Below are 24,115 nucleotides of genomic sequence, written 5' to 3' on the forward strand. Positions count from 1 at the left end.
GTTGCAATCTGAAGTTCAAACCTACATCAAGGACATAATTCCATTCTAAATGAAAGAGCTCTGGACAATATGGAGTAACACTGGTCTTTATCGCCGATAGACTGTTGTTAGCGACATGTAAATTATTTGTGAAAAGGAAAAGAAACAATTTCACTCCACGTCATCGAACCTGCGGATCCTTCAGACTGAGAATCGGTTTGTCAGCCGGTGGATCCACTGAGCAATCATGGTCAGTAATATACTTTCTATACCCAGGACGCATAACTTTATCACAACAACGAAGTTTTGAAAATGTTATTCTCCTATATCCTATAAATGCATTTGATTTTGAAAAGTTTACTCAAGAATCAAAGAATACCGACAGCTCATGTGTTTTTTTTTTAGTTGTTTCAAGGAAATTCTCTCAGGAAATATTTATCCTCTGTAGTTTTCCTTTTGTATCTCTCTCACTTCATACAGGGCAGTGGTAAGGTGCTTCTGGGGTTGGTAGGTGTGGTTGTCGTCATCATGCTAATATCTATCCCAACAGCAATACATTTGAATAGTAAGTTACTATTTTTAACTACGGTTGTCACCAATGTTGATAGTTTCTATTTCTTTTATCGTATTCATACAGCTTCCACGCGTTCCTAAGGGGAATTATTGTACGAAAATGTTCCTGGTTTCGTATTTGATGTGAAATTATATTAAAACTTTTAAAAAGGATTTAGCAAAGAAAATGTTGAAAATGTTGTGCAGTAATCTGAGACGAATTGCAGTATTTGCCCCACAATTGGGCATATTTTGTTTCTACGTTGTTTTACCGTGGTGAAATGTTTAAGCATAAGTCTACGTTCAAGTCTACGTTTATCTTTATTATGCTTTTTCGTTTCCACATTGTTCACTGTCTAAAATGAACAATGTGGCGCCATCAAGCGCTGATAGCTGAAACTGTAAGGCGACATTGCATGTCAGTTCGCCTTGATTATCTTACATTAATTCCCCTTTATATTTGTGTGGTACTCGATTCGCATGCGAATGAACTTCAAATGTGAACTTTACATTTTCTTATTGTGTTTCAGAGCAAGGGAGTAAAGCCAAGAGAACGTTTACATTTGCAGACTACTTTAATGATACCATTAGGTACAAGAAATATGGTGTTTACTGGGTATCAGGTACTATTCTTTTTTTAATGTCATGACATGTATAGAACATTCGGCAAAGGACAAAATCACCACTTATTTTACTGCCTTTAACCAAATTCAGCTAATTTTGCATTTTTTCATTCAGATAATGAATACCTCCATAAAACAAAGGAAGGCCATGTTTTGATCCATAATGTTGAAACTAAAGAAGTCTCTCCATTTTTGAGCAACACAACATTTGTAAGTATTTTCCTCCTTCTGGCAGTCAGTACTTTGTTTTGCTATGTGTGTGATTCTGTGATGTTTAATGTTTTCAATGTCCATGTGTTTATTACAGAGTCAAGTTGACGCCACAGACTATATTGTATCTGCAGATAGAAAATACATTTGTTTTGAAAGCAACTATTCAAAGGTAGTTTTATTTTCAAGTATTCACAGCATATTATTTTACATTCAATTACCTGGAATAAAACATAAAATGATTTATTTCCAATAGCATTGGAGACACTCCTTCAGCGCTTCTTTCTCTCTTTTTAATTTGGAAAACTCGTAAGTCCTTCTTCTCGATCATAAGCATTGCTTACATAGCAGATTGTTCAACAGCACAAACCTTTTTTTCTTGAGGGCAGTTATGGAAGCATATCTTACAATATTTATTGAACATGTCGTACAAATAAATTCAACAGGAGTTTCATCACATCTGACATCCCCCAAGGTGTACAACTCTTAACTATGGCACCGTCACAAAGCATGCTGGTGAGTGTTAGCCCATTTGTGTGTGTGTGTGTGCGTGCGTGCGTGCGTGTGTTTGTGTGTGTGTGTGCGTGGGTGCGTGTGTGTGTGTGAATAATTCACCTCCATTCAAATCAATAATTGCTTTTTCTCACTTTTCTAGGCCAAGCAATCCATTACACAAGACAACAACATGCACAGTTTTCACGTACAGTTTTATTCATCAAATTGGACTTTTCTCTCCACAGGCCTACACATGGAGATACAATATTTATCTGAAGCAGTCGGCCGCTGCTCCATCAGTACAAGTGACCACCAATGGGGAGGAGAACCAGATCTTGAATGGCATCCCAGACTGGGTGTATGAAGGTCTGGAATTCAGGTTTATTTTACTACAAGCCTCCCAGAAAAAAAGATGAATACATTGTTACAGGATAAAGAATGTGTCCTCTATGATTTAAAGATACAAACTGGAGGCTAAATGATTGATAGGAATGAACAACTGGTATAAGTGTAACTCTGTGTTTTGCAGAGGAAGTCTTTGCATCCAACGAGGCAATGTGGTGGTCTGCAACTGGAAAATTTCTTGCTTACCTCGAGCTAAACGACACAAATGTTCACACCATTGATTATTCGTGGTTTGGGAATGGACAGTACCCAGAAACTATTGCAGTGCCATACCCAAAGGTTTGCTGATTTGTAATATTTATGTAATTGTATGGTAGACTGACTGTACATGAAGTTCCCCAAAGCCAAAAAATGTGTTAAAGGACATCTAACTATCTATCTATCCATCATCTATGTATCTATGTATCTATCTATCTATCTATCTATCTATCTATCATCTATGTATCTATCATCTATCTATCTATCTATCTATCTATCTATCTATCTATTTATCTATCTATCATCTATGTTACTATCTATAGAAACATGATCACAGTCTGCCATGGCTAATGTATATTTTATCTCGATGTTGAAGGCTGGCTCAACCATCCCCAAGGTGAAACTGTTCGTTATTGATACTGCAAATCCAACGAGGCGCACACAAGTTGTTGTGCCAAATTCATTCGGTTCAAGGTAACGTCATACTTTTTAAGTCGCAGCGATTGGAGTAACTGAATGATAAAAATCTATTTTTATACACAGTACTATATTTGACAGTGTGTGTATATGTGTGTGTGTGTGTGTGTGTGTGTGTGTATGTGTGTGTGTGTGTGTGTGTGTGTGTGTGTGTGTGTGTGTGTGTCTGTTGTTTCTGATGCAGCGATCACTACCTGAGCTCCGTCACATGGGTGACCGATGAGCGTGTTGCTGTTCAGTGGCTCAAGCGCAAGCAGAACCACGTCCTCTTACAGATATATGACTTTGACGGAGCTAACTGGGTTGAGAACACGGTGCGTGTCATCAGCCACCTGTCCTCAGGGGCACTGACGTGTCCTTGAGAGACTCAGCAGACACCAGAGATCATAAAGTTATCACATCATAGCTCACCTGAACTATTCTCTTCTCTCCTCCTTCTCTCTTAGAAATTTGAACAAATGAGCGCAACTGGCTGGGTGGGCCAAGTAAGTTATGTTTTGTCTTGTTTATTCATAGATTGTATACCGCTCTGTTAAATTTCATGACGCATCGTTTCTTTATGGATGAAATGCTGTTTCTTGTTTATCTTTCAGTTCAATCCCTCCCCTCCATTTTTTGCAGAGGACAACATAAGTTTCTATAAAGTCATGAGTGATTCGAAAGGCTACAAACACATCCACTACATCAGCGGTGTAAGTCCCCCTTATTGACTGTACCCTTGGATCTATTGGACTTGAGCTGTACTGTGCTTTCATACAGATCTCATTCTTTTTTTAGGGTGAAGCTAAACCCATTACTTCAGGCAACTGGGAAGCCATCTACATTTCAAAACTCACCAAAGATGCTGTGTGAGTTATGATGTAATACACATTTGAATGGAAGCATGGCAAAGGTTTTTATTTGTATTATTATTTGTTGCAAACATTACTCATTTTAACAGATTTATTTTCCTTCCTTCCAGATACTACATTAGCAATGAACACATGGGAAGACCAGGTCAAAGGAATCTTTATAAGTAAGTGTCAATCAATCGATTAAGATTTTAGTCAAGCTTAGATACACATTTTGAACCCCGTCTTCTTTCTCTCTCTCTCCCCCCCCTCTCACACACAAACACAAACACAAACACAAACACAAACACAAACACAAACACACACTCACACACACACACACACACACACACACACACACACACACACACACACACACAAACAGAGAGAGAGAGGGCTTCTGTATTTATGACTATACATGTACACAGTAACCATCACACTTTCACACCTTGTCTTGTCTTTAGGATAACCATCAGTGGGGGTGCACACTCTGCTCCGCAGTGTTTAACCTGTTTGCTGCATCCGGACAGGTGTCAGTACAACTTTGGGCACTTCAGCCTGAACAGCTCCTACGTGCGCATGGACTGCTACGGTTAGTAGCCAACATCAATTCATGCAAAAGGGCTGTATAAAAATAACTCACACATGTCAAAGGAAATGAAAGCACGTCACAGTTCTGCAATCTTGACCTCAGGTTTAAACTCTGACCTGATTAAAATGGTTTGGCAGGCACCTGCTCCCGCAATTACTACTGTGTAAGTTGGTTTGTGTGCTCTTTCTATTTTTTTTATAGGGCCCGGAGTGCCTATGTTCGCTCTCCTTGATAACAAAGGCTCTGGTATGTATTTAGCTGTGCTGTGCTCTGTATATAGTTCCACTTGTGTTCAAGTATGTATCGAATAATTTCGGCATATCCCCGATTCGTTCAGTTGCTGTACCAGGTGTTGCTTTTTTATGTCAGACCGTTCATTTGGCAGAAATTCAGGTTCTGGAGGACAACAGTCAGCTACAAAGTATCCTGACAGAATTCCACATGCCCACTATTCAACGCGCCACAATAAGGCGGGCAGGATTTGGTAAGACTCTGCCAAATTGAAGCCCTCTAGTGTTTCACAATGACTCCTTTGGATATAAAGCAATGAAAAGCAAAATAATGTAATTTTTTCCACAGATCTCTGGTATCAAATGATGCTTCCGCCAAATTTCGACAGATCAAAAAAATATCCCCTGTTGATTTATGTGTGAGTTTCATAATGTCTCTTTTCCTTCAGCCTATAGCTTCCTACTGCCTGTGGTGAAAAGCTTCCTACAGAGCATTGTTGACTGCAGCTGCTAATTTAATGTGTCTTACAGGTACGGAGGCCCCTGTAGCCAGACCACAGACTTCTCTTTTAAGTTGGGCTGGTCCACATACCTCGCCAGTGCGGAGGGGATCATCGTTGCCAGCTTCGACGGAAGAGGAAGTGGTTACCAGGGAGACGAAATAATGCACTCGATCTACCAGCGCTTGGGAACTTTTGAGGTGGAAGATCAGATCTGGGCTGTGAGGTAAACTGCTTAGCCGTGAGGAAAACAGGCAATTCGGCGCTGGCACCAGTCTAGCATAAAATCTGTTTGCCGGTCCACCAGAGCACGGCCAGGAAGTGATAAAGAGCTAGACAACTCTTGCGTCAGGGAGGGTGTGGGTTTAAATGGGGGCAGAGGGAATGTGCAGGTATGTTGTTCATTATGCTTGGAATCACATTCAATCAAATACAGAGAAAACCCCACAATGGATTACACATTACATCCTGTGGTGTGATAAAAATGGATACACAAATAGGCTTAGATAGACAGACATACACGTGCGCACACACACACACAGACACACACACACACACGCAGACTTTGCACACTTTACATGTGTGTAAAATATTTTGTTCTGTTTTCTGACAGAAAATTCATTGAAATGGGCTTTATTGACCAAGAGAGGATAGCCATTTGGGGTTGGGTAAGTTTGCCTTGACTTTTAGTTTAAAGCTTTTAGCAAGAAAATAAATTACAAAATTTACATTACCGTATGAATAACATTAATATCTTGATGCAGTCCTATGGTGGTTATGTCACATCAATGGCCCTGGGTTCTGGCAGTGGACTGTTTAAATGTGGAATTGCAGTAGCTCCAGTCGCCAAATGGGAGTACTACGGTAAAGTATGGGTTTAAATATGCACTAAAAATGACACTTAGAGTTGAGTGGCACAATAAGACACGACTGAGTTTAGTATTTAGATTGCGAACACACATGCACATACACACACACACACACACACACACACCATATATATTTATATACTGTATATACATATTGGAGACACGCCACTGATATTTATGTTTACAATATTTTTGCATACAGATGCTGTTTACACTGAGCGCTACATGTGGCGGCCTGAGGAAAATGTGGATGGATACAAGGTGAGAGTACGGATAGATGAATAGCTTGCAAAACACAGTTTTATGTACTGTTACATAACCATTGAGTGTCTGGTCATGGAATACTTACCAAGGCTGTTCATTTTGACAATAGAATTCAACAGTCACTGCCAGAGCAAAGAATTTCAAGTCTGTGGAGTACCTGTTGATCCATGGAACCGCAGATGGTTTGTAGAACTCTCATGTCTGGTCTAGTATATGTGCCTCATAATCTTATTATCCTGATGAAATGTATGATTTCTTTATTACCTCTCTATACTTTGTAAGTCTCCCCCATGTTTCTTGTGTTTCAGATAATGTTCATTTTCAGCAAGCCGCACAGATATCTAAGGCACTGGTGGATCAAAAGATTGACTTTGAAACAATGGTGAATTCTCATTTTTTAAGTATTGTGGAGCCATGTTTATCGTACCCAAACTATAGTAACTAACTAAACTAATAACTATTAACTATAACTCAACTTAAAATGTTTATTGCAGTATCATGGTATTACTATGATTATGATTTTCAATGAGCACAATGTAACACATTTTATTGAGAATTGAATTGACTGTATTATAGCTCTGCATTAGATCATTTCATTTCATTGCTCTCACATGGTAAGGTAAAGAGACGCCATCTTGTTTTTTTGCCCTCTCTCAGTGGTACACAGATAAGGACCATGGCTTGGGTGGGAGTGCCAGCTACCACGTCTTCAATCACATGAGTCGTTTTCTCCAGAAGTGCTTTGCCAAGACCAAATAGATGGAAGATGATACAATCCCTTATAGCTCTGTGTAGTACAATTTGTTGCTAATGTACTTGTATATTTGAATGCATTTCAGTCATATTACTCTGGACTGAGGATTCCAGTTTGGTTGAAGTCTGTGATTTTTTTGTACATGTATCTGGATTATTCACTGTGCCGTATGTGAAATATTTTTGCGTATAGACTTTTGTATAGACATGTCTCATAATGTGAACCTTTTTGATGTACTCAAAATCTCCTCAAGATTTATGCATGTAAGGATGCTCAAAGTTTGCCATCTTAACATGTTGTGACGGAACTAACATTATATTGTTGCACTGAATGTAATGTGTTTTGTTAAAAGTTGAATCTTAGCTGGACGTTGTTTTTGTCATTTGCGATCAAAATGCATAAACTGAGACCTCATGACTGTTTCTTTGTATCCAGAAAATAAAAATAAAAAATTTATAAACAGTCTTCATGTTTCCTTAATACGTATATTTAAATAAGAATTACAGCTTATTGCTGATTCATTTTGAGCATGAAACCTATACTGATATTATAGGTAGAAATTGTTTCATCAAACCATTTATTCTTAACTCAGAGATGCCAGATTCACTCAAAACAACAGTGTGGCATTGCCAACACATCACTGCTTCACATGATGACCAGTGTGCCAATAAAAATACTAAGCATTTAGAGCAATGTTTAATGCACACTTCAAGCATGTGTAAGTCACATGATGCCTGGAAATACTGATAATAAAATGATGGCACCAGCAGATGACTATAGCACAGGAGTCCTATAAATGTGTGAAAACATTTTAGAGGTTATGTCAATTTGAAGTTTCTATTACTATGGACAAGTGTTTTTGCCCTTTTAGAAATTATTATTTCCTAATATAATTAATTCTTATTAATTTCTGAGAAATAAGTATGGCATACATTAAAAGGTATAACCTTAGACCTCCACCCCTCATCACATTTATATCAGTCATTTTTGTTGTCAGCTGAATAATGAAATATCATGAAGGAGGCATTAAATACCACTAGGACACTACCACAACCAGTATCAATTGAATGAATGAATGAATTTCCCTCAGGATTAATAAAGTATCCATCTATCTATCTATCTATCTATCTATCTATCTATCTATCACATTTTCAGCACATTAAATGCAGTCATTTTGATGAATCAATAAAAGGACACCGCCACATTCCCATTCAAATGCAAGAGTGTCACACAAACCAGTATTGTCAATTCTGAGAATAGAAATCAACATAAACACATAAGTTGGCAATTGTCCTTGTTCTACACAGAGTTACTCGAACCCTCTTGTGGGCAACACCATTCCCCCATTGGAGGAATACAGACAGGAGTCAGATATGTTCCTGGAAATGGTCCTGCTGAAAAGTCTATGTGTTTCTTGTTGTGTTTGACGAGATGGCATCATGTTCGGTCTGAGCGCCTAAAGTGGCAGCTGTTATGTCACCGGACTTGTCCGACGTCTCTTATCTAAACAGAAGAACCGGTTGCAAACACGTCCCGTGTGATGACACGGGCGGCTGACTAATGGGTTGAGAATAATACATCTGTGTGTTTTCCGTGCCACCTGAGCAGGCGCTCCTCTGGGCTCCTCTATATAAGATGGAGCAGAGCAAGGAGGGACCACGAAACAGCTCCTGGGAGCCCTCAAGGAGGACGTAGCCGAGAGAAGAAGTGTGCAGCAGAGAGAAAGAAAGTGCACAGACAGGACACTCTCCACCTGCCCAGCAGCACAATCAGCAGCCGCCAAGCTCTCCATAACCAGCAGCCGACAATCCAGGTGAGACCCCTCCCATGAACGCTTGTGTCTCGCTCCATGCTGGAAGATGCAGCATCCTTCATGACTTCCAGACTGGTTTTACCTGTGACTGAATAACATGCTGAATGCTCTCGTTCCATCTTCAGAAAGACGCACCATGAAAGGCATCCACTCTTTGGCTGCTCTTCTGCTCCTGGTCCTTGTGCAGAGCAGCTGGCAAATCCCTGAGCAAGACACAGAGGACGACTCCAGGTATCTGAATATTCCACACGCTATTCTTTAATTAGTCTATTACTATCCATATATTATATATATATATCATTTAGGTGGTGATATTTGTATCTGGAAAACGCCGACAAGATCTTTGACTGCATAAAAAGAAACAAATGCATCTAAGATTGATGGATGGCAAATTTGTCTGCAATTTCAGCCTGTTGACAGAAGACACGCTTTACAGTGAACCAATGAAGAGACATTCAGAGGGCACCTTCTCCAATGACTACAGTAAATACCTGGAGTCACGGCGAGCGCAGGACTTTGTTCAGTGGCTGATGAACTCTAAGAGGAGTGGGTAAGTTCTTTATATTGAACTCAGTTGCTTTTTAGGACGGTTAAATTCTCTCTGATTTTCTGATCAAATGTGAGCATCCAAAATATTGAAGTGACTGAATTCTCTTAAGACACAGTGGTAATGGTGATAACGGTTAAGGTTTCACTGCAACGACCCCTCAGATTTTCAGTACCTGGTAACTGGAGACATATTCCTGTTACACCAAATATTTGGCATATATCCTTGGTGCCTTTCCCATTCCAGTCATATCTGAAGTGTAACTATCTGAAAAATAGAGGTCCTGGTATTAGCCAGTTCCTGCCTAGTAACTTATCTTAACCAATCAATATTCTAGAAATACATTGTCAACCCATCGTTTTTTGAGTCAACATTCTAGAATTACATTGTCAACCCATCGTTTTTTGAGTCAACCCATCGTTAACCCACAGTAACCAATATCTTGTCACTCAAAACCTATTTCCACCCTATTTCAGCGGACCAACAAGACGCCACGCCGATGGCACCTACACCAGCGACGTGAGCTCCTACCTCCAGGACCAGGCAGCCAAGGAGTTTGTGTCCTGGCTCAAGACGGGCAGGGGCAGGAGAGAGTAACGTTGCTCAGCACAGAGAGAGAAACCACCATCTCCAGCCTGACTAGCTCCAGAGGAGAACACAGAACCCCTGCATACTCCCCCTGCTCCGGTCCAGATTTTATAAAGCCAGTATTGTCACTGATCACTCCAATAAATTTGCTGAATCAAAAGCTATGAATAAGCCTTGAGTTGTGTGGATTCTGTCACTGGGTACACTACAGTTGGTTTACCCCCTACACAAGTAGCATTGCTCTCACAGACGGCAGTGCTGCTTAGGGTTTATTTACACCTGTTGGAGCATTTCTAATCTATATGTTTAGTCTATCTATAGCACATGTATGTGTACTGCAGAGAGGGCCAAATAATCTCTATAATATGGAATTGAAATTATTCTTCACAAATGTATTTAACCAAGTTAGTTGTTAGTGGTCAGTGGTATACATTTTCATTAAGTTACAGATTATTTATTATAATAGTAGTTATAAAATACTATTATGTTCATTAAATAACATCCACTGAAACAAAAAATTGGCACCTCATAATGCATGAGTCATTCTGTAGATGACTTTGTGACAAGACAACACTGTTGACAAGAGCTGGAACCAAAAACCACTCGGCCTGGCCAATGTCCACATCATCAAGGGTTGGAGAACACTTTTAGCCCTCTTCAGTCAGAGCCATGGAGCACTTCACTGTGTCGCTTCAGTTTTTCTCTTTCTGATCGCTTTGGTGCGTCGCTGAGCAAAATGAGGCTGAACAACATTACCTGTGAAACCTCAACATGTTAGACCAAGTATGGATGAATGATCAGGTGATATGAAGTGGTACCACAAACACACATGCATGCATGGGCACACACACGCCTGCACACGCACACACACACACTCACACACACACACACACACACACACACACACACACACACACACACACACACACACACACAAACACACACACACACACACACACACACACACAAACACACACACACACACACACACATAGTGGATAGCAGCCAGTGGCCCAGCATGCTTTGGGAGTGAGGATTCTCTGAGCTGTCAGCTGATGTGATGGACCATCTGGTGATACAAATCCTTCCTATTCACGTATTATTATCACTTTTAACAGTCTGTGTTTATACTATTGGTCATGATTTTAACCACATAGGGTCAGCACAGATATTTTCACATTTTTACATTGTGGAATCTTATCACTCTAGGGAACATCGAAGTTCAGTTTGGAAGTAATTTAAGCACTATATATATATATATATATTTATATTTATAAATAATACAATCGCTTGACACAATCTTAAGTGGTGGAAAATCACACTACAGACCGCACGAGCTGAAGAACCACCCATGACCAAAAGGGTTGGAGATGAGTCATCACTAGCAACAGTCAGTGCTAAAACCTCGTGAAATAAATGACTGTGTGACCTTTGTGCAAATTCTTTCTGTTAGACAAAGGGATTGTATTAAACCACAGGGACAATGGACCTGCTCATTTTTAGTGAAGTGAAGACACTTACGAAGGAAAATAAGTTACATCAGTTTATTTCATACCACATTTTACACATTTAATAAATACTGTAACATGAATACTAAATGAATAATAACTTTACACTTCATCCCAAAAGAAATGAATCAATTAAAAACTCAGATATTGGCAGACACAAATCGAAATGATTACACAAGAGTGACTCTAAGATAGATTTCCATCAGTATCATCCATACAACCTCCTCATGGAATACCTTCCTGGACCACTTTAACTCATGAATGACCTGGCCCAACTAAGTATATGGACATTATGAGAGGACAAAGAAAGATTCAGTGTGTAAAACCAAGTTACTGACTATTTTTTTTACTTGCTGTTTACCAACACATAGCATTCAAGCTTAGAATGTTCATATGTGGAATGTGGGTATTACTATTAAAACATGAAAAAATCAGGTTATTAATATTATTAGTTATTATTATTATTTTATTGTGCAAAGTAATCTGTGCCATCCAAAAATAATGTTAGAAATATCTGATTTGATCTGCCCTTCTCAAGTACTATTGCATTTGTTTCTAAATTGGCTATACTTTAATTTGCCTTTCATTAGACATTTCAAGTATAACCTTGGTCTTTGTTGACTTATCAATAATTTGTAAGATAGAACATTCTGAAATGAAACCTTGACAATGAACAGAGAGTGCAATCATCTCTGATAAGAGTTTGTAACCTAACTATGCAAAACTTTACAGGATATTTAAAGACATGTTCTGTGCATTGATGACTGTGGTGCATTGATATATACTTATGATATAGGGATTTTTTTCACCAGAAAGCAGACTAGACTTTGGCATGAGGTCAACAGGTCACATATGCTGTGATAAGCAATGGATCTCTTTGATAGTCCTTCGGTAATATATTTATATGTATATATATAAACACACACACAATCATCAAGAAATGAATAAGCATCCACTTCAGTGTGCATGAGTATAATTGTCATGTAGTGCAGAAGATACTATCCTTTTTTGGGAAAATATTTATCTCATTACAAACAAACAAGAGTATACCATCTTCTCCCTAAATATTGAGAATATTACAATTAATGCCTATATATGTATTAAGGCATTAATTGTAATATGTATAAGATATCATTTCTCTATGAAAAGTAGGTGTGTTTGACAGTGTAAATAGCTCCATGCATATGGCCTTAGTTTTGGCAGTAGTTGTGTATATGATGAGTTCGGAACACTGATTGCTTTTTTTTTTTTTTTTTTGCTTAAAACTACAGCATCTATTGTTAAACACTGATTCCATGGTCTAAGTATCACTTTAAAGAATACAGAGATGTGTCTGTTTTCCAAAAATACAAAACATACAAAATACATAAGGTTGTCAATGAAAAGACAAGTTTTCTTTTAAAATAGTCTCTTCTTGTGATTCAGACATTCTCACTCAATTTCAGTTTCACAGACATAGAGCAGTTACCACCAAGCCATCCTCTGCTGCTGGTACGCGGTCACATGTATTAACACTGGTAAATAAAACATAACGTCGGTGTCTTGTCACTGAAAGTCAAACAAATTATTTTCAGACATAACAGCTAAAATCAGTGCACCACCGTTGCACTGTACAGAAAATGGACCTACAGGACGGACACGAGGAGGAGCGCTAAAGTGTGGCACGAGATATTGGTTTGTGTGAAAAACACAGTGAAGGAGAGAAACGTCAGAGACTCGTCTCCGTGTCGCGGCCCTTCTCCACATCCCTCTGCTTCTTTCCTTTCTTCACACTGCTGTTGGGTAAGCTTGAAGGGAAAAAAAGAGGGAAGGGGCAGAGGTGTTAGTTGCTCATCCAACAGCACAACATTGAGTGTCACCTCGACAGCCTGCGCCTGTTAGCTGTCCAGAGGCTAATAACAGTGATAATACTAGCTGCTAGGTGCGTTAAAAGAAGGACAAGTCCTATCCAGACAGCTAAGAGGCAGAGTCGGGATAGAGGGGGACAAGACCACTGAGTCAGTCAATGGAGAGTGAAGATATGCTGCTTCTGAATATGAATACCTCTATCACAGACTCACAAAGCTGTCAGTCACATCCATTGCTGAGGTTTATAGAACGCTGCATGCAAACAGGACACAAAGCAAAGGAGCAACTCCATGCTGAGACGGCTTCCTGTATGATGGGTAAGGACTTGACTTGATCTGTTTTGTTTGTTTGTTTGTTTGTTTGTTTGTTTGTTTTCAACAGTCCACCTTTTGCATGCAACATCTAAAACCATTACTCCTCTCAATAACCACAAAGTCCTCTGCCATCCACTGTCACTGAATATCTAAAACAGAATTTCTTGCCACATTCTGGGCAGTAGATGGCAGCTTCACATTGTACCCAAGTACGACGGCAAACAAAGCAATGTTGTCTATCTTGGCACCCAAGTTTTGAAAGAATGGCTGAAAAACTTGATCTGACTGATTGAAAAACCATAACAAAATAGTAAGCAATCCAAATGGTGGAAACTGGCAGTTTTTCATCTGATATACAGTCAATTTTGTTTCAGAGGTGCAAAGATAAACAGCCCACAGGGTGATCAGTAAGGGTGCAATAACCAAGAGCAAACAGAAGAGGTCACCAGAGCTTACCTTTGGAGATCAGCTTCTAACGGTTAGATATGGCAGCTTATGACAGAAATGGGATGGAGAGATTGAGTCATTCGTACACCAGATCAGTATTAAAAGGCAATAATGGTACCTTATGGTATCTTCACTTCTGATATCTAAAAACTCGAACCTTTTCAGAAGTTACATTGTGAGGGTGTTTAAGCCTGAACTCTTTCGTCGTTTCAGATGCTAAGTATCAAAACCCCCTCCCATTAAGTACAATTTATCAAAATGATGATATATAGTTATAACCTAAAGTAACAGCAAATTGGGGTCTCTGTCCTCCAAAATTCTGAGGCAGGGTTCTACATATCTCCGTGGACAGCATTACAATACTCCTTTTCATGGCAGCTAGTGCCATATCGTGTTTCAGAGTAACACAGTTAATGTGAGGTCACTCTTGTTGTATTCTACGCTCACAGAAAAAGCTGAATTCTTCAGCAAGGCAGTGACGCTATCAAGGCTTTTATGTTGAATTGTCTACAAATAGTGACATTATAGCTGTGTAGGCAGTTGAAGGGTATAGTTCAAAACATTAGAATTTACGCTTAACTGCACTGCTTAAAGAAAATGTAAAAAAGATTTGTGCCAAACTTTGGCATATTTCTGTAAACTAATTTATAGGGCCATAATGAGCCTTACTAAGTACCCAATGACCTTATCTGATTTATAAGATCAGAAATTCAGAAGTAGCAAAACATGGCTAGCAAGTCAGTACATTTATCATATTTTTCTATAAAACTAATGTAAAACACTTCAATTCTTAACTAAAATTGTAAGACACTAATGAACAAAATATTTTAAAAAAATGAACAATGAAATCATTAATACAAGCTCTTCAGCTGTTATTAAACTGAAATCAATTAAAAATATCTTATAATATTCCTTTTTTAAACATGTCCAGAGCCTTGATAAACACATTGCCAATACCTTTTACTCCGAGAATCTGAGTTAGGAGTCTTCCATGCGTTCCCAAAGGAGGCTTTCGACATTTCAACTGAGATGTCAACTGTGGAAGGATCATCTCTAAAACAAAACAAGAGAAGTATGCTTGTTAACTGTTGCAAAAAAGAATAATGATGACCAAAACAAGCATCAAATGAATGACCATTTTCATGTCGTAGACGTTACTGAATCACACTGTTGGATCATACTTGAAATTTCCCTCCAAGGGCACTTGCACAACTCCGTCCTCCTCTCCCAAAATACTCAGCTCCTCCTGGACAGTTATAAAAAGAAACCAAATAAGGATACACCAGTTAATATAGAGATGCCCTCAAACAACCATTAAACCTGAAGTTCTTAAAACATTTTAAGCAGACTGTGAGGGCTCAGAACTTTATTCCACATGTATCAAAAATTTTCGTAACGTGTAGTGGATCCTCAGAAATAGCAATGGAAGGCTTTATATAGTCACTCACCTCTTCACCAGCATCCTCTAATTTCTTCTTCTTGCTCTCTGGCATCAGATCATCCAACCAGCTCAGCTCTCTCTTGGAGAACATTAAATCCAGCAGCTTCCGAATAAACACTAGTGCCAACACCTTTCAGGAAAATACACACACACACACACACACACACACACACACACACACACACACACACACACACACACACCATTACACATTGGCAGAGGGCCACTGCTGAAAGCAATTTCACAAGTTATTCTTGCAATATCAACACGCCTCTAGCTAGAATTCACAAGACCTCTCAAAATTCTCAACCTCTGTATACTAAATCTATTCAAATCTATGCGGTGGAGCCTGTTCCACAAATCTCTTCTGCCCTGATTTACCCCTGCCTGGGGTAACTCCAAGTGCAGGAGAGGAGTCCTTCTGAATACGTTGTGTCTGTCTTACCATCATGGGGAAGACGATGGCGGCTTTGGAGGTCTTGATGACCCAGAGCATGATGAGGCAGGTGAGCTGGACGATGGTGAAGAAGTGCACCTTCCTCATGGGAACGTGCCGCAGGTAGATGAAGTCAGGCTGGTGCTTCGCTGGCATCGCAAACAGCAGCAGGCGATCAAAGAACTGCACAACACCCAGAAAACAACACCCAGAAACAACACCCAGAAACAATGACAGAACAGGTTAATCAGTTTTCAGCCCAAATCTGGCATCCTTATTCTTAGAAATTCCACATTTAGGTAGTGTAAAAAAGCAGCATGAAAAGAAATGTATTGTATTTTATTGTTGTCTGGTTTTCATTTATCAAACATAACTCCTACCTGTATTCCCTTTAGGGATGATGCGCCCATGTAAAGAAATACTCCATACAGCACAGGCATGGGAATGAACTAAGGACACAAGAAAAATGGAAGAGTTAAATGCTTAAATTACAAAAGTTAAATTACAACTCAGTACTATTCAGGTAAATATGGCTTTAATTCCGCTATGTGACAAATAAACTAATCTCTGTGCTAAAGAACTAGTGTGTAATTGCAACCAGCTGTGGGTATTGAACACTGATCTGCATCTGACAGCTGGGGGGAATCCTCCATCCAAACACAGCACTGCCCCCTGTCAGCCACCCTAACCTTGAGTACGGAGGTCATGAAGACGGAGCAGCCCATGAGGGTGAAGATCATGAGGCCGGTGAAGCGCTGCTCACGGATGCCCAGGAACTTGGGCACTTCCCCAGGCGCCGAGCACTCCGACTCCAGCTTCAGGCTGTTCACGTGGGAGATGGAGAGCACGGTGGCCGCCACAAACCATGGCAACCCCATCAATGAGCATACGCCCAGCATCACCCCCACCACGAACAGGTCCAGGTGGTACCCGGCGCCTTTCTGTAGAAGGAATTACCCATGAAGACAACTAGTTATGCTTTCCCCTTCCTAATGCTGAAGAGACATTTTTATTTTCTGGCTCAAAATGAAAATGAGCTTCCCATAATTCTATGCAAAACAACTCCATTTGCTCACCACAGACTAGACAGCAGAACTAATAGGTTTCGTTATCTGACTCAGTGCATGGTAGAACAACAAATTATATAATCCACAACAGTGTGCACCAGTGTAGATGTATCATCACCCACTCAGAGTACTGCCCATCAATATTCCAACATGAAAGAAAGTTCTGGAGGGGTTCATTATGTATACCTTCAGCTTATGTTCCTTCCTGTTAATGATGACAGCAGTGATCTGCTGGTCCATGAAGATGAGGATGGTGCAGAGGAGAGCAGGGATGCAGGTAATGATGACGGTCCACCAGGGATTGGGACCCAGGGGATTGATCCACCAACCACGGTCGTTTCTGGTCGGCTGTGGGAGATGTTAGGTGGTTATTTTTTGTGGTGGTGATGGCACAAATACACACAAACAGAGAGACGTTGATCGAGACAGGGCAGCTCACCTTAAACACCGCAGGGACTTGCAGTTTGGGCGATGGGACCCCTAAGGCATAGTCCACAAGCACCATGGTTAAGATGGTGATGAACACTGCAAAGTCACTGATGATAGACCTCACCTGAGAAAAAGAGAAGAGATGAGAGATAGAAAACTGTTTACTATCTTATACGTCAAGAGGGGTAGTAACGTTCAACAGCAGAAAACCCTCATAACAGCTGCCATGTTAAGTCTTTGATTTTATTGATGAAACAGACTATAGAAATGGGACAAATGTTTATTCAACTTCTGCCAAATTCTTGTTGTTGTTCCTCTATCCTGAGCATTTCAGGTCAATGCTAGGACACTGAAGGGAGAGGAGGCAGCTATTTTAGCAATCTGAAACTGGGCCAGAGTGTGAGTCATGAATGATACTCTGGATCACTAGCCTCAAGTTCGTGTGTGCAAAACCTGTCCAGCAATCATGCACTTCCTCCCTGAGCCCACTAGAGGGCAGAAGCACACAGATCCTAGTGAGTTCCTGACTCTAACCACCATCTGATGATGCTGCTGATGATGGTGAGGGGTCTTTTACCTTGGTGGGAAAGTAGCGGCTGAACTTGAAGTCCTTGAGGAAAGCAGACATGGCAACGGTTGAGAAGAAGAGCACCACAGACCAGAAGAGAACATCAGGGATGTAGGGGCCGTTAGGACCGCAGGCCTTCCCTACAAACACTCCGCGTTTGTCTATGCACTCCTGCCAAAGAAGAGGATATAATAATGTTTAGTATATTAAAATGTACTCAACATGTCTATAACCTGCATTAACTATTATGTACTCGGTTAAGCTTTACTTCAGAGTGGTATTTGTGCAGTGCAGTAACATTTAGCTAGCCTGGCTAGGCACATTATATATCATTACAATTTCACAAATTGAATGTGTGTCTGGGTCTACTAGGCTAACATTTACCTCCTGAGATAATAATAAAGGCCAAATTTAGAATGTCCAACCAGGAACGGACAGTAATATTATCCCGAGTGTGTGTGTGTACAGATGCAGTGTGCTATAACATCTACTTTTAGATGCCTAATACCCCTTTAGGCTTGGCACCGAGGACAGCCCACCCAAAGCAGCCAGTTTCAGCCTGTGTTTGATTGTGTTACTATTCAAAAAGTGTCCTCCTCTTTTGAATGCATACAATTTGCTTTTAATGGTGATTTGGCATGGCTAATCCTGAATAATCCAGTCCACATGTCCTTAATCTCTACCACTGGTCCGGTTTCCATTTGCAGAGAACCACTCATCACTCCGAGAGGAGCCACAAGCCTGCGCATGGGGTTTCATAGCAAAGTTTGAGTCGACTGGCAGGGGGACGTCATTAGTCACGTCAGACACAGAGTGGGGCGACAAAAGCTTCTGCAATCCTAATCTGCCGTTCCCTGAATACACATCTTTTGGTGTCTCACCTTGACCTCCAGGGCCTCCCAGTAGATCTCCGAGGCAGTGATGTTGTTCTCCTCCCAGTACTTCAGTGTGGCGTTGTTTGGATCCTGAGGCTCGATACAGGCGCATCTGAAGGTTCGAGAGAAAGAGCAGTGAAGGGTTAAGACCTGACAGGTGGGGTGGTTGTGTGCTGGTATGGTAATTAGATGTCCCTGCAAGCAAGCCTAATTTGAGAGTTCTGAGGGCACTGTGAGCAGACCAAGGTTTTTTTAAACTTTTTAAAAGTGACCCAGTTTCAGCACCTTTTTTTGTGCGTGTGTGTGTGCAGCGTTTCAAACATTTAACAACAACCCCTTCTCTACTGGCTGTGTGCCATGACACAAGGGTTAGAAGACTGCATAGAACCACCAGACCACATTTTAGGGACAAATAATCACAGATCCAAGTGAAGCTGTTTATGTTTTTGTTGTTGGAGGGGCGAGAGGCTGGTCCACTCACGAGTACTGCGTGAGCTTCTCCAGGTCGTTGTTCTTGTTGATGGGGTAGTGCACGCCCAGGTGTATGAGCTTCTCCAAGGCCTCGTAGATGAAGATGATGCAGATGAGCGAGGCGAAGGCCTCCTCCGTGAAGCGCGTGATGTAGCACACCAGTGAGCTGGCGTCCGTGGCCACCAGGAGCAGGCAGAAGAACGCCGTCCACAGCCCGATGCAGGTTCTCAAGGAGAGGTAGGAGAGGCCGTACTCCCTTACATGCACAGAAAACAGAAACAACACAAAAAAAGAACCATATAAAATGCAATCAAATCCTTTTTAATGTATTGATTGTTGTTATCAAATTGAATGCAGGCTATTTGTTGAATTACATTTAAAGCAGTAAATCCCATGTTATCAGCTTATGACATAACACTAGAGCATCCTACTATAGGTTTCAAGCATGAGATCAAGCAGGGACATTCATTAGAGCAATGGAATGCTAAATTCCCTTTACATTGTTATTTGCATTAGCATTTTAAACCACAAATACACTGGAATGACAGAGACGGTCTGAAGGCAGATTAACAGGAATACAATACTATAAATTGAATAGAGCTCTGATCTATAAAGCCAAGCTGGCATACAATGAATACCAGCTTATACCAATGGCATCTGAATGCAAACTTACTTGCAGAATTTGTACAATATCTTCTCGAACACCAGCACAGGACCAGTGCTGCCCAGGATAGTGAGCGGTTGCCCAGCAAATAGGGAATAAGCAATGCCTGTCATCGAGGCCCCAAATAACGATTCAATTGCACTCTGGAGCAAAGAAAGATAGTGCTTATTAATTAGAAAACAAATCTCAAACAGCCCTGATATCTCTAATGATAATTCCTCTCTTTTTGTTTGAATTGGTGTCCCCCTTAGCGGGTGAGGTGTGGTGGGTGGAGTGGTCTTAGCGGGTGAGGTGTGACGGGTGCGTGCAAGTGGTCTTACTATGCGACCCTCAGTGGCCTCCCCCAGCAGACCCCCGAACGTGATGACGGGCGACATGCAGGCACAGTACAGGAAGAGGAAGGACGCCATGCACTGCAGACTCAGGGCATCTTTGTAGTCTGAGAAGTAGTGTGGTGCCTTGCGCTTGATGTCCAAGAGGAGTCCTCCAAAGAGCCTGCGATTACACAACAAAAGATAGTGAGGGGGGGCGGAGGACTTGTTTCCTGTGTGCTGAAAAGTGGCGAATGTGTCTGAGACTGATGTAAATACAAATGAGGCTTAGAAAGGGACGTTAAGCCAGAGTTTCAGATCCTCTGGTTTAGAATGCCAGACCACGTTGAGCTAGCTAATGAATTCCTCATCATATCTGAATGGATCTACTTTACTTCCTGGGATTCCCCCCCACTATCACTCTGCTTAATCTGTTTTAAAAGACAGAGCAAGGAAATAGCAGGGATTTAGAGGGCAAAAAGGAGGTTGTTAATGCTGTTGTCATTGTAGGAGAGCATGTTTTGTTCAAACACAAATCAAATCCAGTCTCTCTCTCTCTGTCTCTCTCTCTTTCTGTCTATCTCTCTCCACACACACACACACACACACACACACACACACACACACACACACACACACACACACACACACACACACACACACACACACACACATACACACACACACACACACACACACCTCCCTGTGCGTTGCAATTCTGGGCCACCGTGGCCCTCATGCTCCTCAGCTTCTCCCATCTCAGTGGTGCCGTTGGGCACAGCAGGGATCCTCCTCTTCTCCTGTTCAGAGGGAGAGGCAGAGAGAAGAGTTGTGTCTGTGCGTGTGTGTGTGTGGGGGGGGGGGGGGGGGGGCGGGGGCTAAAGACAGATTGTTCATCTTAGAGCTCCCTCGCTCTGCCTCAGAGTTACCGACAAGCCCCCTTACTGCAGACACTACAGGTAGACAAACTATGACTTTTCATCTGATGATGAACAGCTGTCTCTTTTTATGTCACACAAGATAATCACAGGTTCTTCTTGAGAGCGTATTGTGCCGGTTATGTAATAGATGTAACTGGATGTAATATCTTCCGACAGCATCTTCCGCTTCATTCTAGTTAAATGTGGTTGGCATCACCCTTCTGTTAAGTCCCTGTGGAAAGGACCACAGACTAAGTGGCCAGAAAGATATTGTCTCTGAATCCACAAACTAAAAATAAACACTGTCTGGTACCAGTCCCAGACTTGTGACCACCCATTTTATTTTTTATTTTTAGACGAACTATTTTTTGACTTAGCCACACAAACCTGTGAAGGAACATTTTTCGGAGGCTCTATTCTGATGGAGGGATCCCACTCTCCTGGTGGCAGGACTGTTACTTGGTCGAGGAATTCATCGATACCATCCACAAGGTCCTTGCGATCCTTTGCTTTGTACGCAACATCATGAAAGACCTTGAAAAGACAGAAGTCAAAGTAACGTCACCAGAGGAAATAAGATCCTTTTGAAGTTTTATTTTGTCGGATTTCGTTGGTCTTTTCTAGCACTGCGACATGATGGCGCAGAGAGAATCGTTTTTACAGGAGCAGAGTGCAGCACAGTGACATCAGCATTCTCCAAAGTGGTGGGCCTGAAGTGTTACCCTGGCAACGCGAAGTAGCAGCTAAGCTAGTAGATGAGGCCAATGACTAATTAGCAGGTGTGCGAATGTCATTACAACACTCGTCCTGCCACCTCCAGAACTCTGTGAGCTCCGCAGATAGGCTGTGAAGTGCCACAGGCTGCTTCTTCCCCAAAACATTTAAGTGAAATTTTTAGTGTGACAAATCACTTACATCACACTCTACAATCTAGCTTTTAAAGCAAGGGGGCATATAAGGCATCCACCTTACCTCATCGGTCATTAAAGCACCAATGGATCGACCGATCTCATGGTATTGCAGGCCTTTTCCCATAGGCCCCAACAAAATGAAAAGGAATCTGAAAAAAAAGGGTGAAAGCAATGAGGTAATGGATATGAAAATAATGAAAAACACCTACCTACACCTATGGAAACACAATTGTAGACTTCATAGGAGGTGGTTCAGTAAAAGAGGGAATTTGTATGTTATGAAACCAGCTCAAAAGAGGAGTTTTAGAGTGCTGTGGCGTTCATGTTACCTCTGGGCATAGAATGCTGAGACCTTTTTTCAAGTAAAAGAACTAGGGCTTAAGTATTAGCAGCAGGCTAAAAATTATAGCCAGGACTATATATAAATGGAGGTGGCTAGTCTTATCATACTGTACTGAGCAGTTAGCAGTCAGATTGCTACCTGGTAGTGATGGGGACTTCTGCTATGCCGTTCAGCATGACAGCAGGGGAGAGGCGCACAAAAGCCACCACAGGCTTATCCAGGAACTCCAGCTCTCCAACCAGGATGTTTGAGGCCTCGGCCCCCACTGGAATCTTCTTCATGAAATGTAGATCTATCTGAAGAGACACATGGGCGAAATATACAGCTTTTAAAACGACTGACACAGATCGCCTCTGCCTGGTGCCAGTTTGGCTGGCGGCCACCCGCTCTGCTCCCATTTTTATAGTCACTATTCTTGACTCAGGCGCTGCGCACAACCTGCCAAAGGCTGTGTGGGATTATGGGTGCTTAGAATGGCACATCTAACAATGCATGCCCACCCATAACACTTGAAGAGATACATCCTGCACACAAAAAAGCTGCAGACAGATGATATCATTAGCCAAATTTGGAGCCTGTAATTACACGAAATGAAAGGGGCTATTTTCTGCTCCTATTTTCTGCTCTATCCTTCAATAAAAAGAATCAGCAGAGCTAAACCCAGGATCACTAGTCCTATCAATATGCTGCTGCTGCTGTCTGCTGTGGCGCTGCACTGCGTCATTCCTACGAGCTGTGGCTTAAAGAGGCAGAGACAGAGACGTGCTGTGGGAGAAACACGGAGAATCAACCTTGAGCACTGTCTCTGCCAGGCTGCTGTACACTAGCTACATGCCACGTTCCTGCATTGACAGAAAGTTCATTTGAGGTGAAATGTTGGGCAGTGGTTTCTCAAACATTTCATGGCAGGTCCCCTTTAACAATTGAAAGAAAAAAAAACACATTGAACTACACTAAAAAAGTGATCAACACATCACCACATAGGTAGTTATAGGCTACTACGCTGGCATCCAAAATTTGTTTTGTATCGACCCGCACCACTTAATTAGGGTGACATGATCATCATTGATGACGTCATCGTCACAGCAGAGAGGTTGAAAGGCTGACTCTCTGCACAGGGTTAAGCGTTCTGAACATTAGTGGGTAAATGCTGAGGCTTTTATGTATATTTACTGTATAAGTCTTCCTCTGGAGATTAATTACATATAAATGAATTACATGAATTATACAGAAGTGGCTCAATAATCCAGAGTGCCAGGGGAACAGGAAATGTGGTTGATCTACAAAAAGCTCTAAGAGCATTCTTAAAGCTGACAAAAGGTTAATTCTGTGGAAAATGTCAATCACTGAATGTCAGGATGGCAAAGCACAAATTGCACCCGACTTAGAGAGTGGCTATTTTTAAGGTCACACTCAGACTTAATGGAGAGATCAGTGTTACACTGCACTCAGTATTGTTCAGATTCTAATCCACAGCCAGAGGTGAGCTGTGTAATGCTCGAAAAATCCCCTTGTTATTTGGGACAGACCGGACATAAACAGAAAGCAAAACACATTAAGCATTTTTCAGCTAGTTATGTAATTTCCAGAGCAACTCTATGGCAGACCTGTTTCCGAACTCCTGATCGTTAAAGCA

General features: G+C 41.2%; 3 protein-coding genes across 3 annotated transcripts in view; 2 read left to right on the top strand and 1 right to left on the bottom strand.

The window, feature by feature from the left end:
* Nucleotides 1–179: 179 nt before the first annotated feature.
* On the top strand, nucleotides 180–6,983 carry fap (fibroblast activation protein, alpha; the record flags this gene model as incomplete). The annotated part of the gene is made up of 26 exons (XM_080839169.1): nucleotides 180–229; nucleotides 460–544; nucleotides 1,062–1,154; nucleotides 1,270–1,364; nucleotides 1,462–1,536; nucleotides 1,621–1,673; nucleotides 1,811–1,880; nucleotides 2,105–2,225; nucleotides 2,389–2,543; nucleotides 2,839–2,936; nucleotides 3,124–3,253; nucleotides 3,386–3,424; nucleotides 3,533–3,631; nucleotides 3,717–3,787; nucleotides 3,901–3,954; nucleotides 4,234–4,361; nucleotides 4,563–4,607; nucleotides 4,747–4,845; nucleotides 4,941–5,010; nucleotides 5,123–5,317; nucleotides 5,705–5,759; nucleotides 5,856–5,955; nucleotides 6,163–6,221; nucleotides 6,334–6,406; nucleotides 6,533–6,606; nucleotides 6,882–6,983. Exons 1-26 carry the CDS (start codon nucleotides 227–229, stop codon nucleotides 6,981–6,983), a joined length of 2,241 nt encoding a protein of 746 aa, XP_080695295.1. The 5' UTR covers nucleotides 180–226.
* Nucleotides 6,984–8,927: 1,944 nt separating this feature from the next.
* On the top strand, nucleotides 8,928–9,935 carry gcgb (glucagon b; the record flags this gene model as incomplete). The annotated part of the gene is made up of 3 exons (XM_080838698.1): nucleotides 8,928–9,022; nucleotides 9,201–9,341; nucleotides 9,815–9,935. The coding sequence occupies 3 exons, from the start codon at nucleotides 8,928–8,930 to the stop codon at nucleotides 9,933–9,935; spliced, it is 357 nt and encodes a 118-aa protein (XP_080694824.1).
* Nucleotides 9,936–13,142: 3,207 nt separating this feature from the next.
* Nucleotides 13,143–24,115, bottom strand: part of slc4a10b (solute carrier family 4 member 10b) — a gene marked incomplete at both ends in the record, with an annotated part of 36,054 nt that continues 25,081 nt past the window's right edge. The window contains 18 exons of the mRNA XM_080839671.1: nucleotides 13,143–13,221; nucleotides 15,001–15,096; nucleotides 15,225–15,289; nucleotides 15,492–15,614; nucleotides 15,930–16,103; nucleotides 16,301–16,369; nucleotides 16,610–16,861; nucleotides 17,174–17,335; nucleotides 17,427–17,540; nucleotides 17,994–18,155; nucleotides 18,866–18,971; nucleotides 19,341–19,586; nucleotides 20,004–20,137; nucleotides 20,315–20,489; nucleotides 21,005–21,105; nucleotides 21,613–21,759; nucleotides 22,198–22,285; nucleotides 22,618–22,775. Coding sequence (XP_080695797.1) covers nucleotides 13,143–13,221; nucleotides 15,001–15,096; nucleotides 15,225–15,289; nucleotides 15,492–15,614; nucleotides 15,930–16,103; nucleotides 16,301–16,369; nucleotides 16,610–16,861; nucleotides 17,174–17,335; nucleotides 17,427–17,540; nucleotides 17,994–18,155; nucleotides 18,866–18,971; nucleotides 19,341–19,586; nucleotides 20,004–20,137; nucleotides 20,315–20,489; nucleotides 21,005–21,105; nucleotides 21,613–21,759; nucleotides 22,198–22,285; nucleotides 22,618–22,775 — 2,451 coding nt within the window. The remainder of the gene's footprint in view (nucleotides 13,222–15,000; nucleotides 15,097–15,224; nucleotides 15,290–15,491; nucleotides 15,615–15,929; nucleotides 16,104–16,300; nucleotides 16,370–16,609; nucleotides 16,862–17,173; nucleotides 17,336–17,426; nucleotides 17,541–17,993; nucleotides 18,156–18,865; nucleotides 18,972–19,340; nucleotides 19,587–20,003; nucleotides 20,138–20,314; nucleotides 20,490–21,004; nucleotides 21,106–21,612; nucleotides 21,760–22,197; nucleotides 22,286–22,617; nucleotides 22,776–24,115) is intronic.

The sequence above is a fragment of the Sprattus sprattus genome (genome assembly GCF_963457725.1).
Source record: "Sprattus sprattus genome assembly, chromosome: 5".
Taxonomy (NCBI): Eukaryota; Metazoa; Chordata; class Actinopteri; order Clupeiformes; family Clupeidae; genus Sprattus; species Sprattus sprattus.